This window comes from Macaca nemestrina, unplaced genomic scaffold (assembly GCF_043159975.1).
Source record: "Macaca nemestrina isolate mMacNem1 unplaced genomic scaffold, mMacNem.hap1 Scaffold_70, whole genome shotgun sequence".
NCBI lineage: Eukaryota > Metazoa > Chordata > Mammalia > Primates > Cercopithecidae > Macaca > Macaca nemestrina.
Genome location: NW_027257861.1, coordinates 149525 through 166318, shown reverse-complemented (window position 1 = coordinate 166318; position 16794 = coordinate 149525). Strand labels below are relative to the sequence as shown.

Sequence of the window (16794 nt, the reverse complement as noted above, 5' to 3'; positions counted from 1 at the left end):
GCCCCGACACTCACAGTGGACAGGGAGGTGTACGCCCTGGGCTTAGATAATGGTGCGTCACGGTAGCCTTCCACCCTTTAGCACAGAGCTTGGTGTTCCAAAGGCCACGAGGAGTTTCAGACCCTGGACCCCGGACATGTTCCAAGACTCTTACGTTATGTCAGATATGGAAGCCCTGCCTCAGCTTCTCCCAACACTCAGCTTCTCGGAACACTGAGCTTCTCCCAACACTCAACTTCTCTGCCAACATAGAAGAAGCATCTCGATTCTGCTTTTCTTTAAAAAAGCAATGTATTGCTATACGTACATGTTTTATACTTAACTGCATATCTTAGAGTATAAACTTTGACATATAAAAATCTCCATAGTGGTTATCTGTGGGGCACAGGATTGGCGCAGAAACAGGCACTTTCCCTTTGAACTGTGGTGTTTGCCTTGTTCATACTAAGAATGTGCTCGCGTTGGTTGTACTCTTTGCTTCTAAGTTTCTATAAAAAGAGAGCAGTAGACTGATGCACTCAGTGTCCTGGGAATAGAGGCTGTCCTCTGGGTCTGAGTGCTGCCAAGCCCCACCACTCCCTTGGGCGGTGAAGTCAACATTTCCGTGCCCGAGTCTTCTCATCTCAAATTGGGGAATAATAACCATAGGCTTGTGGTGAGTTTTGAGTCCCTATGCATGACTCAGAACCATTTGGCACATGGAGGGTAGCACTAGGGCATTGGTTTGCCATCTGTAGGGGGAGGCATCAGCACCACCAGGTCAGAAGTTAAGGGGTGACCCTGGACACCACGTCTGTGGCGAGGTGGGGCTGTGAGGCTGCCTGTGTGTCAGGAGCACCGTGCTTCTGTGCCCAGCTGTGTGTGCCGGGAGCACCACGCTTCTGTGCCGGCCTGTGTGTGTGTTGGGAGCACCACGCTTCTGTGCCGGCCCGTGTGTGTGTTGGGAGCACCACGCTTCTGTGCCTGGCTGTGTGTCAGAAGTGCTGCACTTCTGTGCCTGCCTGGGTGTGTGTGTGGGGGGGCGGGGAACACCACGCTTCTGTGCCTGCCTGTGCCTGTGTTCTGAGCCTGCCTGTGCCTGTGTTCTGTGCCTGCCTGTGTTGTGTGCCTGTGTTGTGTGCCTGCCTGTGTTGTGTGCCTGCCTGAACACCACGCTTCTTTGTGCGCCCTTGCACTCCAGCCTGGGCGACAGAGTGAAACCGTGTCTCAGATAAAAAGGGGGGGATTTTGTAATGGAGATAACAAAACATACGTCATTGGGTCCTAAGATGACTTTTCCTCCCAGCCTCTTGCCCGGCAGCTCAGTGTTCTGAATCTTGGCTAGCCCAGCGTTTTGCTGTCATGTGGCTTTTCATTTTTCTTTTTCTTTTTTTCTTTTTTTTTTCTTTTTTTTAATTTCTTTATTATTATTATACTTTAAGTTCTAGGGTACATGTGCATAACGTGCAGGTTTGTTACATATGTATACTTGTGCCATGTTGGTGTGCTGCACCCATCAACTCATCATTTACATCAGGTATAACTCTCAATGCAATCCCTCCCCCCTCCCCCTCCCCCCTCCCCATGATAGGCCCCTGTGTGTGATGTTCCCCTTCCTGAGTCCAAGTGATCTTATTGTTCAGTTCCCACCTATGAGTGAGAACATGTGGTGTTTGGTTTTCTGTTCTTGTGATAGTTTGCTAAGAATGATGGTTTCCAGCTGCATCCATGTCCCTACAAAGGATGCAAACTCATCCTTTTTGATGGCTGCATAGTATTCCATGGTGTATATGTGCCACATTTTCTTAATCCAATCTGTCACTGATGGACATTTGGGTTGATTCCAAGTCTTTGCTATTGTGAATAGTGCTGCAATAAACATACGTGTGCATGTGTCTTTATAGCAGCATAATTTATAATCCTTTGGGTATATACCCAGTAATGGGATGGCTGGGTCATATGGTACATCTTCATGTGGCTTTTTAAAACAAAACTAAGTATACCTTAAATTTTCATCACTAAGATAGTGTATTCGGCCTCTTGTAACAAAGTACCACACAGTGGGTGATTTAAACAACAGACACTTGTCTCAGTTCTGGAGGGTGAAGTCGGAGACCCCGAGGTATCATAGGGCTGGGCCTCTGGAGGTGCTGAGGGAACCTGTCCCAGGACTCAACCCGGCCTCGGGTGCTCAGCGATCCTGGATGGGGTACCTGTCACTCCAGTCCCTGCCTCCATCATCATGTGAGCTTCTCGCAGTGTCTGGGCCTCTCTCTCCTCTTTCAAGGACCCAGTCATTGGATTTAGGGTCCATTCTAACCCAGTATGACCTCATCTTAACCTGATCATAAGATGGCCCTGGCTTAAGGTGGTTCAACTTGCGATTTTCACCTTTACAATGGGTTTATCAGGTTGTAACCCCATTGTAAGTCCAGGGGTATCTGTCTCTGCACAGGCCCTGCTTCCAAATAAGGTCACAGATACGAGGGGTGATCTTTTGCAGGGACACGATTCAACCCACAGCAGATACGGAAGCTCACAGTTCCTGACTCCCACATCGATCTTTGTAGAGGACTGTTAGGGTGAGGGAATGGTGGCAGGACCACTGACAACACTGTGTTTTCATTTTGGAGTTTTAGTTTTTTCTGAGGTCTCTGGGAAGTAAAGGCCAGGAGAATAATGTAAAGCCCAGTGATTTGAGCTCACGCTATCTAGGTGGTTCCGTGTGGGTTTTCTTACTTGGGCAGACTTTTCTATCTGATTAGCTCTATCCTTTTTGATTCTTACATCTAGAATAGTTCTGTATCAGGAGTCTTTTATGCTTTTTTCAGTACACCAGTTAATTCATTCCAATGAGATCTCCTCTTGCAAATTTTAACTTTTATGTTGCCTCATTTATGTCTTCAGCTTCATTATAAACCATAATATTTTAAAGTTAAACAGCAAGCTTAGGTCCAGCTTTTAAGTGTAAAGTGCATTAAAGATTTACATATGGAAAATTACAGAAACAAATGTGATGTGTACCTAAATTGCGGTGACTCCCTTAGATAACCATTGAGGAATTGTTAGTTTTCAGGAATATAATCCATGATCTTAGATTTTAACTTATTTGTTCACAAATTCAGTCAGCAGATATTTATTGCTAGACATTTTCCAGGGCTGGGATGCAGCAGTGAGCAAAACAAACTGGAGAGTTGGGTCTGAGGGAGGAGGTCGCACAGGTAGTCAGAGATGTGTGCTATGGGGTGGGCACGCTGGGTGGGGAGTGTTTTCTGAGGGGATGAGAAGTCTCAAATTTGAACCAAACTCTGGAGATGCGGAGGGAGAGGGCCGTGCGGAGGTCTGCCGGAGGAACGTCCTGAGTAGCAGCGAGAACCAGCACAGAAGCCTCAAAGCGGGGGCAAGCTGGGGTGTCCGGCAGAGGAGGTGGGGCGGACCCCAGAGTGGTGCACATGTGCACAGTGGTCTTCTGAAACCTGCCTTCTGTGGACCCCCTTCTCCTGACCCACAGTTCATTCTACAGCTTGCCTGCCACCCAAATAATTTTCCTGAGAACTTGGCAGCCAGAATGGCACAGCATCAATCTTATTTTAGATTCTTATATATAAAATTGGGCATACGCCCAGACAGCCTGCGTCTGAATTGAGGCTGAACAGTCAGGATTTCCATCATTTCTGTTCAGTGGTTTTGTCTGCATTGTTGGAGTGGATGCAACCCCTTCCAGACGTTTGCGGAACTGGAAGAGCAGACCATGCAGTGAGCAGGAGCTGGGAGGACAGAGAGAGCCGGTGTGTGCAGGACCTGCAAAGAGAGGTCAGGAGAGGAGCTGCCTTCGTAGTTTTCAGGTATTCTTGAGATTCCCTGAGAACGTAGAGGCGGAAGCAGTAGACTCGCCAGCAGCCGTTCATAAACAGAACGAGCACCCCCTAATGCGGCCACGTGGGTGGCCGGCACTGTTCCCAGGGGTGCCCAGCCTGCCGCGTGTGTGCTGACTGCACAACTGTGGTTGTGATGGCTTGTCTGCCCCTGCATATTCAAGTTAAAAACTGTCGTTGCAGGCCCACGGATGACAGTAACCAGCCCCCGGGCTGGGGCGTCCTCTCCATGCATGGGCTGACCTATGGAGTCATTCGTTTGGACTCCGAAGAGAAGCTCTCCGTGCTCACCATGCAGGATGTCAGCCTCGTGATGCCTGGAGGTGAGTGTGCGTTGCGAGCCGCACAGATTAACCGGTTATTAAATGCTTTTCTAACACACATCACCAAAGCCCACATTCCCGTGTTCCCACGTTCCTACGTTCCCACGTTCCTACGTTCCTACATTCCTACGTTCCTACGTTCCTGTGGTGCGTCCTCTGGCTGCGAGCCTCACTCCCAGTCTTCTGAAGCCCTTGTCAGGCTTCAGACATTTGAGGCAGCGTTCCCTCTCCTGGGAAATGATCAAAAAGATGGGGAAGAGCAGCTTTGCACAGTGGGGCCTCAGGCTTCTCTTCCCTGGAAGGTTTCTGGGCCAGTGCAGTGTCCACACTGGTGCTTGGGCAGCTTCGCTTCTCTGCCCCAGAGGACGTGCCCGTCCATCACCTTAAGGCACCAGTCAGAGTGGGAACAGCCAAGCTTGACTGCCCCCATGGCAGATGCGTGTGAAAACCTAGGAATGTGAGTCTGTGTGACCATGAAGCCTCTTTTCAGCAGTAGAGCCCTTTTTCCAAGTCTCAGAAGCCTTTTCCACAGATGCGTGAGGAAGCACCCAGCTGCAGGGCCCAGCGTGCCTCCCACCAGCCCCACAAGGAGTGCCCAGGCACCTCCCAGGAGCCACTTTACCATTCTCAGGGTGCACACACCTGGCACTCAACTCATGGGGTCACAGGCAGCATCAGCTCCTGGCTCTCTGGCCCCTGAAAGGGAACCTGGCTCTTTTCTCAGCTGGGGACCCCAGAGCCTGTGTCTCCTGCTGAGCCCTCCAGGCACGGGGTGTGGGCTCAACCCAGCAGGGTAGCCATGCCCGTGCGAGCAGTGCTGCCACCATCAGCAGCGGGTGCAGGACGCCAGGTCAGGTGGGTCTCAGCAGGGACCCCCTCCCCGTGGAGTCTCACACAGGCAGACCCCTCATGCCCCTTCATGGTGAGCTGCACTGGGGCCAGGCGCTCCAGAAACTCTTGCCTTTCTGTTCGCCTGGTTTGGCATAAAAGAAATGAAGGCAGCCCTGGGCTTCCCTCTGCCTCACTAACCCGATTCCCTGTGGACGCCCTCCAACATCCCCGCGGCTCTGCCTCTGCTTCCAGCCCTCCAGCCCCTGTGTCCAGCCCACTCCCTGCCCCCCAGCTGTGGCCAGGCCCCCTGGCTCCCTTTCTTTAATATTTAGTTTTCAAATAAATGGAGCTTCATGGTAAAATCTTCAAAAAGTTCTGAAGGACACAATGGAAACGCTCCTTTGTGACTGTGAGAGCAACCGCGAGCTTCCCATGCTCCCCGTCAGAGGCACCTGGGGCTGTGGGACAGAAGCGTGCGCCCTCCACCCTGTGTGTAATTTTCTGCCCTGGGTTTGGGGATTTTCTCACATCATGATAGATGTGAGAAACTGACAGAAACATGACAGATGTGATAGACTGCCTACACACGCATATTTTATATCTTGGGGTCCTTTGTCAGCATGTAACGAGCTCCGTGCTATTCTCGAGGTGGCACAGTGCTACGTTGTGGGAGCACTAAGGTTATTTGAGCCAGCCCTGTTTGGTGATTTTCCCTCTTTTGCTGCTGCGGTGCGTGACCCCTTCGTGGCAAATGGAAACAGTTCTTGAAGTGGGAGTTCTGTTTCAAAGAGAACTACCGATGTAGCTTTTACGATGATTGTCTTTTTGAAGCCTGTGAGGCTATACACCCTGCTGAGCGGTAAACAGCAGCACTTCTTTCTCCACTCCCTAGCTTATGTGTCCGCTGTTGCACTATTTAGGCACCTGTACTCCAGCCCAGCGGGTGCTGGCTGTTTCAGGCTCTTTCTAAACAGTTCAGCTGTCACTAATGCACACTCCACCCCTCTGAAGCGTGAGGCTCTTGGCTCGCTAATCAGATCTGTAGCTTGCCGTTGGGGGGGATATAGGACGTTGTTGTTCAAAGCATCAAAGTGCTGGTGGCACAGATCATTGAGAACTGATCAGCACTGAACCATGTGCGAAGTGCTCCAGGGGTGTTCTCGGAAGGACTCACCTTGCACGGGGCATGAAATCGAAGGTTCAGATTCCCCTAAGACATTAGAGGCTTGATTTGCAGAGTTCAAGTTGCACCACAGTGCTGATGTCCATGTGGCAGGTGGCCCTGAGGTTGGTTCTGAGGGTCCTCCCCAAATCTCAATGGCAGATGTTACACCCCTAAGTACAACTTGCACACTAACGTTAGAGCAGTTGAAATATTTATTGATGTTTCAGCTCTGAAATTGGACATATTGCTGCAACAGGAAAAATCAAGGTCAAGGGCTCAGTCCCCTGAGCCTGCCCCCGCTTCGCCAATGGCAAGTTTCAGGTCTCGCTTGCTTCTGGATGACCACCTACAAATCGGGGTTGCCATGTCCTTCTACTTAAGGTCAATAACGCGCCAGACTGGCTCACGGTACCTAGGGCAACACCTTGACCTACTCTCACCAGTTCGTTATGAAGGACCTGTGAACAGCCAGATGAAGAGGTGCATTGCTCCAGGCCTGGTGGGTGGGGGCGGGTTCCAAGTGCAAGGGCTTCTGGCCCTGGGGAGTGGGAATGCTGCCCTCCCAGAATGTCAAGGTTTTCCCCAACCTGAAAGCTCTCCAACCCCACCATTTAGGGTTTTCTAGAGGTGTCACTGTAGACATGGTTGATGACATCTTTGGCTATTGGGGATTGACTCATCTCCAGCCCTCTCCCTCCAGGTCAGAGGTTGGGTTGGAGACTGACAGCTCCAGCCCTCTAGTCCTGCCTTGGTCTTTCTGAACCCGAGAACCACCCTGAAACTGCCTAGGGGGCCCCAGCTCCCAGGCCTGTCCCGACTACACAAAGGCACTCTGACCACTCGCAAGATTCCAAGGGTCTTAGATGCTCTGTGCCCAGAACCAGCTGAAGACCAAATAGCTACGTCTCCTTGGATGGCACAATCACAAGCTCTCATCAGCTGACGGTCCGGGGCAGGTGTGCTGAGAGAGCTTTGCTATGGCCCTGTTGCTGGGAATCTCTGTTTTCAAGCCTTGCTGGGCAACAGACGCTCTCTGGTCATTCCCCAAGCTGATTGAATTTCCAGTCTTTTCCGTTTGATTCCACTGTTCTGGCCCAGTTCTTCTGAAGCCTCTTTCAACATCGTTGCCTCACCTGGGCGCTGAGATCCTGTGACCCTCACCCAGCAGGAGATACGGATGCCAGGATCCGGCTACCCTACTTCCAGTTGGATTGTGAAGAAGCCGGCTATAAGCCTTCCCTTCCTAGGTCTCTGTAATGCCAGAAATGGGATGTTTTAGAGTTCATTATTATTTCATTTTAGGTCGATACGAGCGACATACAAATTTGAGTTGGGCAGTTCACTGGCCAGGCACCTGACTCTTCTGGGTAAGTCTGGATAAGAAACAGGCCCCACACTGCCAGGACACAGAAGAGCAGCCCCTCTCCCCACAAGGTCGTGACAGAAAACCCCAGCTCCCGCAAATGCAGGAATTCTACAGATTTTCACTTAGAAGAAAATGCCACCCAGGAGTACCCACCCCGATTAATTTTCTCAAAATTAATTCTTCTGAGCAGAGGCTCAGAAGGAAAGTCAGGACACAGGACGCCAGCCAGCCCCATCTTCCCAAAGTCACTTGCCCCGGGGTCACCCACCTGCAATCAAACTGTTAGACATGCCTTTTATTCTCAGCTATTACCAGAGCAAATATTCCTGGAGAAGCACGCATTCGAGTAGGGTGCCTCTTTCCCGAGGTCCTGGAGAGCGAGGCTTCCGCAAGTGACTGGCCAGGGACCCTGGAAACTTCACGGTTGGCGAGCTGGAGGGTAGAGGGGGCAGAACCCTAATGGTGGGTGAGTTGAAAATGGAAGAGCGTTCTTCACCTCAGTCTCCTGGGGTCTTTCCCTTCAGGAACTGAAGAGGTGAGGAGGGCTGTGCAGTCTCAGACAGGTGCTACCTGGGCTTCGAAAGCCGACGCATCTGTCCCCAGAGCTGGGCAGCCGCCAGCCCAACCCACCCTGTAATAACTGAAGTCCTTTGTCCCCACCTAGAGCCAGTCCGGGGGTCGGGTGCACACTGTACTTGACCAACCCATGCCATACAGGCAGTGCTGATGTCACTTTCCTACTTCAACGCCCCCCCCCCAAAGTATACCTTCGGGACATTGGAAAAAAGACACCCCTTAATGTAGCCCCAAGGCCTCTGCTCTCCATGAACCTCTTGAGGGCGACTGCAGCATGGCGAGCAGGGAGCCCCGGGCTTCTTGATAAAAGTGTAAAATGAAGCTCTGTCTGAAAGGACACCCATCTGTTAGATTTAGAAAACATCTAAAGGCCGTTTGCTTTTCACAATGAGTAGACTCTTCGGAATGTATTCCAAGGAAAGGCAGAAGATATGGAGAAACAAATTCAACAAGAATATTCTTTGGAGTAATAGCAAGGGAGGGAGGGATGGAGAGAGAAGTAGAGAGGAAAAGGCGAACAGAGGAACCGGGAGACGGGACAGACACAGACAAGAGAAAGAGAAACAGAATGACAGAGGCAGAGCAGCTAGCTCGTTTTCAACTTGACCTCCTGGAAGAATCTAGCAGGATCATAGAATCCTCAGCACATCCTTGTACTAGGACAGCCAAGTTTCAAGCCAAAGTTTCCCAAACTATAAGGTAACAAATACTAAGACTGGAGAAGCTGTGCACGTTCTTTTCCAGCTCCTTTTGGCAGCATCAGCAGAATGGGGCAGGTTGCTGCGTTCATTCTAAAAATCAAAACTGCAAGAGGACTCAGCTGCGGAGATGGGGGTGGGAGGGCAGATGTTCTCTTGCTCACGGAGCTCACACCCCGGAGACGGCCAGCACCTAACGCTGCCTCCACAGGTTCCATGGAGGACACGGGAGAGTCTACGGCCATGTGAAGAGCAGATTCACATTTCTGTGGCTCCCTCCGGGGGGAGCTAAGAGCTGTATCCCAGGAGTCCTCCTCGCTCCCGTTGATCCTGCTGCCCTAGCCGTTAGCATCTCTGCCAATCTTCATGAAAGAGCCTGTTGCACCGCAGTCCAGCAGGGCCACAATATTCAAAATGAAAATTGTAATGATCACTCTTCTGACTGCAAAATCCCAAGTCAGAGAACTTCTCTCACTAAAGAAGCCGGGCGGGGCAGGGGGAGCTGGACAGAGAAGCCGCCCTGGCTGTGGGGTGCTAAAAACTGTGACACCGCCTGGCACCAGCGATGAGGGACTCACGCTCGACCCCAGAGGGAAGAACAACAAGGGGCCACCGCGGGTCTCCCCCAAGCTTCCAGCTGTCAGGAAATCTTGTCCAATAACCCACCTTGCCATGCCACCTGCTCACCTGCATTCTGTAGAAGTAGTCATGTATCATTCACGTCCCAGCAGGCCAAGTGGGCAGGAAAATGGGGCCAAAAAGTAGAAAACCATGACCGTAGAAGGCAACGTCACGTGACTGAGCTTTCTGGGTTGTGCGTCCTTGTGGTGATAAACACAGTCCCGAGCTGAACACCAGAATGAAAACGAACCTTCCTCCGTGCTGAAGTCGGAAGAGATGTGCTTGGCTATCTGCAGTGCCTGCCTGTTTGGGCGGTGATTACTGCAGGTCACACGTGCTGTACAGGAGGAGGGCAGGGAACTCTGGAGCCAGGCTGGCCGGGTGCAAGTCCCAGCTCCGTGGCCAGCTCTGTGATCTGGGACAATTCGCCTATGTCCTCTGCCTCTTGATTTCCTCCTCTGTAAAATGGGGGTAATAGTCGCATCTATCTGAAAGGGCTATGTGAGAATTAAACGACCTTGTCAATGTAAGGGGCTGAGAACAGTATCTGTTCTTGGTGAGCAGAAGGATGACCAGGAGGTGACCAGCAAAATACCCCTTTCGAAGCCTCAATACTATTCCGTAGTGAGCAAAGACATAGCTCCTCTACGGACGAAGCCATTAATAGTCGATCCTGGCAGGCAGAGTGCAGATTCCTTCGAATCAGAAATTTGAACTCTGGCCAACGACTGCTGTACTGATTGAGTAAATCTTAGGATTTGTTGTTAAGGGTAAAGTAGTCTACAAAAACAAACAGTCTGAAGGAGTTTGAGAGGGTGTGGACTCAGCTGCAACCCCTCCTCCCAAGGCCGTTGGTCAACATCATCTCCAGCCCTGTGGAAAGACAGAAGCAGTGAAGAAAATGTCGGACAAACATTTGGTGTGTTTGTACACTTCTCCCAGAAATCCTAAATGCTTTGCATGTTTCAGCTAATAATTCCTTAAAATGGATTATGCTGACCATTTTATAACCTACTTCACTGCTCTCCTGTCTAAATCCATCCCTTTGTGACAAATGTTTTACACTTGGCTCATTTTTGCAATTGTGTTTGCTGTCTTACCCCCATGTAAAGGATAAACGTGCATGCTTATGTTGATTTGACTGAGACAGCTCATGCTAAATGTCTCTGTTCCTTGAATGTTGACTTGTGATGGTGTCATTTAAGTCTCTTACTTTTTCCCCTTGAGTCAGCAAAATATTCCATGTGACTTTGAGCAAAACTTGCTCACTAGTGTTATGGAGGGTATAAAAACAAATGGAATAAGTTTCCTGCCTTCAGGAGGATTGAAATCTCAAAGTCGGGTATGACAGCAAGGATGGGAGTCAGCTCAGTTTGCAGCTTTTAAAACATGTTGGAATCTTTCCTCTGCCACTTTTGATGGTGAGACCCTGAACCAATCACTTCCACAAGCATCAGGCTCTCCATCTATGACATGGAAGTAAAAAGAGCAATCTTGACAAAATTGTGATGACTACAGACGTGTACCTAACCTCTTATTTACCGCATCCTGATAGAAGATATTGTAACTCATCCCATTTGAGAGCTGGTGGTGATCACCCCATCCTGTGAGATTCAAGTATAATAATTATCTGGAATCCCCCATCTTCAGATGAGAAGACCCAGCAGCCCTGACAATGTCTTCTGGAAACTGGATTTTGTTTGAAGGGTGAACTGACTTCAAGTTTCTATTTTCACGTATTGTCCTTCCTACGTGCCTCCTGGGGTTTTTCCCTTCCTCCCAATCTACATTAACCTGATGATAACAGCCAGCTATGTTTTCTAGAATTCCCCTATATTGACTCATACCAAATACTGAATACAGTAGATTGGGAGGGTTCATTAAATCACGATAGAGCAACCTAAAGAAGGAAAGTAGACACCTTTGTTCTTAAAGGGTCTTCAGCCATCCCACCCTGGAGAAGGTTGCTGATTGCCTCTTCTCCTCAGGCAGTCTTGTTACTATGCATCCCTTTTTTTTTTTTTTTTTTTTTTTTTTTGAGATGAAGTCTCCCTCTGCCACTCAGGCTGGAGTGCAGTGTCATGATCTTGGCTCACTGCAAGCTCCATCTCCCAGGTTCAAGTGATTCTCCTGCCTCAGCCTCCCGAGTAGCTGGACTACAGGTATGTGCCACCACACCACCACAGCCAGCTCATTTTTGTATTTTTCGTAGAGACAGGTTTCACAATATTGGTCAGACTGGTCTTGAACTCTTGACCTCGTGATCCATCCACGTTGGCTTCCCAAAGTGCTAGGATTACAGGCGTGAGTCACCACACCCGGCCTGTATCACTTTTTATGCCTCGTCTTCATCCTTACAGCTTCTCCTTCCTAGGGGCCTCAACTCCCAACCCCGGAGTAAGGGTCACAACTGTCCATCTTCACGCAACACAGCTTACTTCCCCTTCTTCTCCTCTCCACCATGCCCTATGGGTTGCTTTTCTACAACCAGAATGGAGCCCCAGAGAGATCTGCTAAACTAAGACAGTTCTCAGCCCTGAGAGAAAAATCTACATCCCAGTTCTCAGTCCCGCTAAACTATTGTTAAGATAAAGAAGGACCATGATAAATCCTATTGGCTAAGAGAAGAACGTTCTCCAGGTTGCCATAGGATAAGAGAGGAGGTGACAGAATCTGCAGCCATTTGGTAGAATATGTGATATGTGAATCATTCTGAGGAATATGTTAAAATTCTGTAGTCATATCTTGGAAAATGGTATTTCCAGCAGAGGGAATAATGTAACAAAAAACCCAGGCAGAAAACAAATGAGTGTGTGTGGAGAACAATAATAATGTGTTGTGAATGAAGGATTCCGTGTCATGAGTGAGAAATGGCTGACCGAAAGTAGGGAGATGCAGATAGGAAAATACCACGGGAAGACTGAACATCGCATCAAGTGATTTAGGTGATTCTGCCTGCAGTGCAAATATTTTGGGCTCTGAAGTGAAGTCATTAAAAGGTATACGTCTGTCATGGAGGATTGGTCTAGATAGCCTCTCAGATCCCACTTGGCTTTGAGATCCTTGATTCTGGGTCACACCTGCGGGTCTGGAGGGCAGTGCTTCAGGGTCATGAAGGAAGGATTCCAGGAGGCTGAAACACGAAGGACATTCAGGTGACCACATCAAGAAATCGAGTGGGGTAACAAGAACCTGAACTAAAAGGAATGCAGTGTAAATATGAAGGAGAAAGAGGAAATGGGAAACTGATTAGAAACGATAAGTAGAGAAAAAGGGGAATATGTGATCCCAAGGTTTAGAACAGTATGTGTAAGTTATAGTCCCATAACTTCTTGCATAAACAGTATCTAAGAGAGTCATTTTAAAAAGAAGAGCAAACTTCCAAGTTCCACTGAAAGACACCAGCATCTCTGTGGAGTGAATTGGGGAAAGAGAATGAAGAGGTCTGTTCAACTTTTAGACACGCAAAATGTGAATTGAATTGCATGAGTGACATCAACAATGTGAAGATATTTAGCAGGAGCTCTTTTTTCTCTTTTTGGCCTATGGTATTTAATCCTTCTATCATCATTATCGTCCTTTCTCTAATTTAGTGTCTTTGAACCTTTATTCAAAAATCCACTACGTATATGTAACATGTTTGTGAGATTATTACTAGACCCTCTAGGAGGTTTCATTAACCCAGTTTTCTCTTATTATACCAATACCACACTATCTTGATAGTTCAGGTAAGTCCTCCACCTTTTTTTCCAAGTTGTCTTAGCTCTTTTGGGTTCTTTAAATTTCCAGACACATTTTGGAATCCGCTAGTTCATTTCTACTGAAAAATAAAAAAGTAAAATAAAATCATGCTGGGATTTGGATTGGAATTGCATTAAACCTCTGATCCACAAGGGCAGAACTGACATCTTAACAATATTGAGCCTGCTGATCCATGAACTTAGTATATAATTTCATTTATTTAGTTATCTCAGCATCACTGCGGGCTGTTCAGTGTATAGATCTTACACATCTTTTGTCAGATTTAGTCTGAAGTATTTCATGTTTTGATGTGCTATAAATAATATTGCTTTGTTAATTTCCATTTCCAATTATTTCTTTGCCAGTGTATAAAGACATAAATATTGCTTGTGTGTTCAGCTTGTATCTTGCAAACTTTCCAAAGTCACTTATTAGTAAGTAACTTCTTCTTATTAGTTTTAGTGGCTTTTTGTGATTTCAGGAGATTTTCCACACAGGTGATCATGTCACCTGCAGATACAGATACTTTTACATCTTATTTTCTAATAAGAGTGCATTTTATATATTTCAGCTTACCTTATTGCACTGACTAGATTCCAGAACAATGCTGAAAAGCAGTGAGAAAAAAGTCATCAGGTGGGATGGTAAATACAGCCCTTGTTCTTCCATTTTGACCTGAAGCACCCAGTGTGATCATTTTGTCATTTGATTTTTGTGAGGACTTTTTGTTTCCATTTGTTTCCTTTATTTTTAAAAAATACACTATCTTTTAGGCAGTTTCACGTTCACAGAAAAATTGAGGGAAAGGTGCAGAGAGTCCTTCTATATGCCTTCTCTTCCCCCACATGCACACCCTCCCCCACTAACAACTCTCCTGCCCAGAGGGAGCATTTGTAACAACTAAAGAACCTACGTTGACATATTGTCACCCAGAGTCCACAGTTTACATGAGGGCTCCGTCTTAGTGCTGGTTCTATGGGTTTGAACAAATGTGTCATGACATGTATCCACCATGATGGCATCGTACACAGCAGTTGCACTAAAATCCTAAAAACCTCATCTCTCCCTCTTCCCAACACTTGGGAACCATGGATATTTTCACACCATAGTCGGGCCTTTTTCGAAATGTCCTTTAGTTGGAAGCTTACAGTATTTAGTCTTTTCTGATGGGCCTCTTTTGTGTAGCTGTGCATGTTTAAAGTTCCTACGTGTCTTTTCATGGCTTGATAGCTCACTTCTTTTCAGTGCTAAAGAATATTCCATTGTCTGGATATATCACAAGTTAGTTATCCACTCACCTAGTGAAGAACATTTTGGTTTCTTCATTGCCTCCAAGTTTGAGCAATTATGAATAAAGCTTCTATAAATGTCCATGTGCAGGATTTTCTGTGAACACAAGTTTTCAACTCTTTTGGATAAATACTGGAGTGCAATTGCTGGATCACATGTTAAGAGGATATCTCGTGCCCATCAATGATACAGTGGATACACAAAATGTGGCACGTATATACCACGGAATACTATGCAACCATAAAAAAGAATGGGTTCCTGTCCTTTGCAGGGACATGGATGAAGCTAGAAGCCATCATTCTCAGCAAACTAAAAGAGGAACAGAAAACCAAACACCGCATGTTCTCATTCATAAGTAGGAGTTGAACAGTGAGATCACATGGACACAGGGAAGGGAACGACACACACGGGGGCCTGTTGGGGGGTGGGGACAAAAGGAGGGAGAGCATTAGGACAAATACTTCATGCAAGCAGGGCTTAAACCCTAGATGATGGGTTGACAGGTGCAGCAAACCACCATGGCACATGTATACCTATGTAACAGACCTGCACATGTATCCGAGAACTTAAAAATTAAAAGAAAAGTAGAGTTGGGTAAGACAATGTGATAATTTTAAAAACACTAAACATGTCATACCCACTTCCCCGCCTCCAAGTGCTTTCAACAGCATGCCATTGCTGTTATTAAGAGAATAAAGCATCTACCATCATCTCCCAGCCCCTGCCTGCCTGCCTTCATTCTTGTCTTGTGCCACTTTCTCCCGTGCTTACTTCCTTGCACGTGCCTGTTTCCTGCTGTAAGAGGCATTCTGCATGCACCCCCATCTCTGTTTAGACCGTGGTGTTCCTACACTCCAACCCCCTCAACAATCAACCTCTACTTCTCTCCAGACTGCAAGGGGATCATACCTTCCAGAATGCATCGATTTTCTACCTCTTATCTCAAGATACACCAGGTTCTTTTACAGCATAAATTTAGAGAATCCCGCTTCCCTTTCTTTGGTGCGCTTTCCTCAATTCTTCATCAGAAACCCATTAGAGTGATTGTCATATTAGTGTCCATTCTCCCCATCAGGCCGCAGGTTCGTGAGCAGGGGCCACGGTCATGTTGGTGAACCATGGTATTCTCAGTGACTATCCATGTGCTTACAAAGTATTTGCTGAATGAGTCAATGGGTCTGCAGTTCCAACCAAAGCTAGAAGCTTGACTTTGGAAGAATGAAAGTAGATGACGTCGCCAAAGCAGACCCTATAGCATGAGAAAAGAAGGGAAGAACGGAGGCAAAGCTGAAGGATGAATATCGGCACAGGAGTAGGTGAGAGTTCCAGAAATGCTGGGTTTTCACGTGTTTTTATTTACTTCATATCTGTGTTTCCGTCCCTGTGTAGTGTGACCCTCATATCCCTCTCAATTACTACATTTCTTTACTGACAAGGACAGAGGTGGTGCATTGGACACACTACTAACCAGCATACTCTCTCGGATTCGCAAGAAAATGTAGGAAAACAATCTAGAAATGGTATCTCAGAAGAAAAAAAAAAATCAAAAATATGAGAGTAAATGTGGGAAAAAAAAATCAATGTTTAAAGACAACTTCCCAACATATTTAGGAATCTCTGGGACCTAAAATTTCATCAGGACTCCCCACACTTCTTTTTACATTGCTGTGTCTGCGCGCGCGTGTGTGTGTGTGTTCAACAGAAATCTACAAAAAAAAAAAAAAGCTACTGCTAGAACAATGCTACTACAGGGGAGAAAAATGTAATCTTTTCTTCCACCCATCTTAGCTTCATTGGCTGGGGTTCCTATAACCATATGAACCCCATAAAAAGCAAACCGAGGCTTATTAGCATGTATATTTCATATATACATGGGAGATACACAGGGAATGAGGGAATCTCAAAGACAGCTCAGAGCTTTCTTTTATATAACATCTTCAACAAGGATAATAAATGTTTATAGAAGTGCCAAGACAAAGTAAAAGGACTTTGGGTCATTGGGGGCAACAAATTGTGGGAAGGCCAATAAATGATAGATTTTTGTGTAAATTCCTCTGGTGCTGTTTCCCGAACGATAAGGGTCTGAAGTTGTCTGCAGAGATTGACCTGCGTCCTTTCTGGCAGAGAGGGGAGAAAGGGCACTTTTTTCTTTGTATAATATGATTATGTTGTGTGCTTTTCAGAAAATAGAGGGAAGGCCAGAGCGCTTCTTAATTGCCTTCAGCTCAAAATATTTTAGCATGGAGTGTTTTCTCTGCACTATTCCTGCTGCAGATATCTTTAAAGGCATCAGTCGCATCCTAAACACTACTTGTGGGGAAATATTGAG

General features: G+C 47.2%; 1 protein-coding gene across 11 annotated transcripts in view; it reads left to right on the top strand.

The window, feature by feature from the left end:
- LOC139361615 (disco-interacting protein 2 homolog C-like) overlaps positions 1–13826 on the top strand; it is a 151611-nt gene extending 137785 nt beyond the window's left edge. For 5 of the 11 annotated variants that reach the window (XM_071090226.1, XM_071090222.1, XM_071090223.1 and 2 more), the window contains one exon: positions 4038–4934. In XM_071090226.1, coding sequence (XP_070946327.1) covers positions 4038–4096 — 59 coding nt within the window. In that variant the 3' untranslated portion in view covers positions 4097–4934. Of the gene's footprint in view, positions 1–4037; positions 4938–7475; positions 7702–13746 lie in introns of those variants that run through there. The other 6 variants (XM_071090227.1, XM_071090228.1, XR_011619168.1 and 3 more) reach the window with 5 other exon arrangements.
- The last annotated feature ends 2968 nt before the right edge of the window (positions 13827–16794 follow it).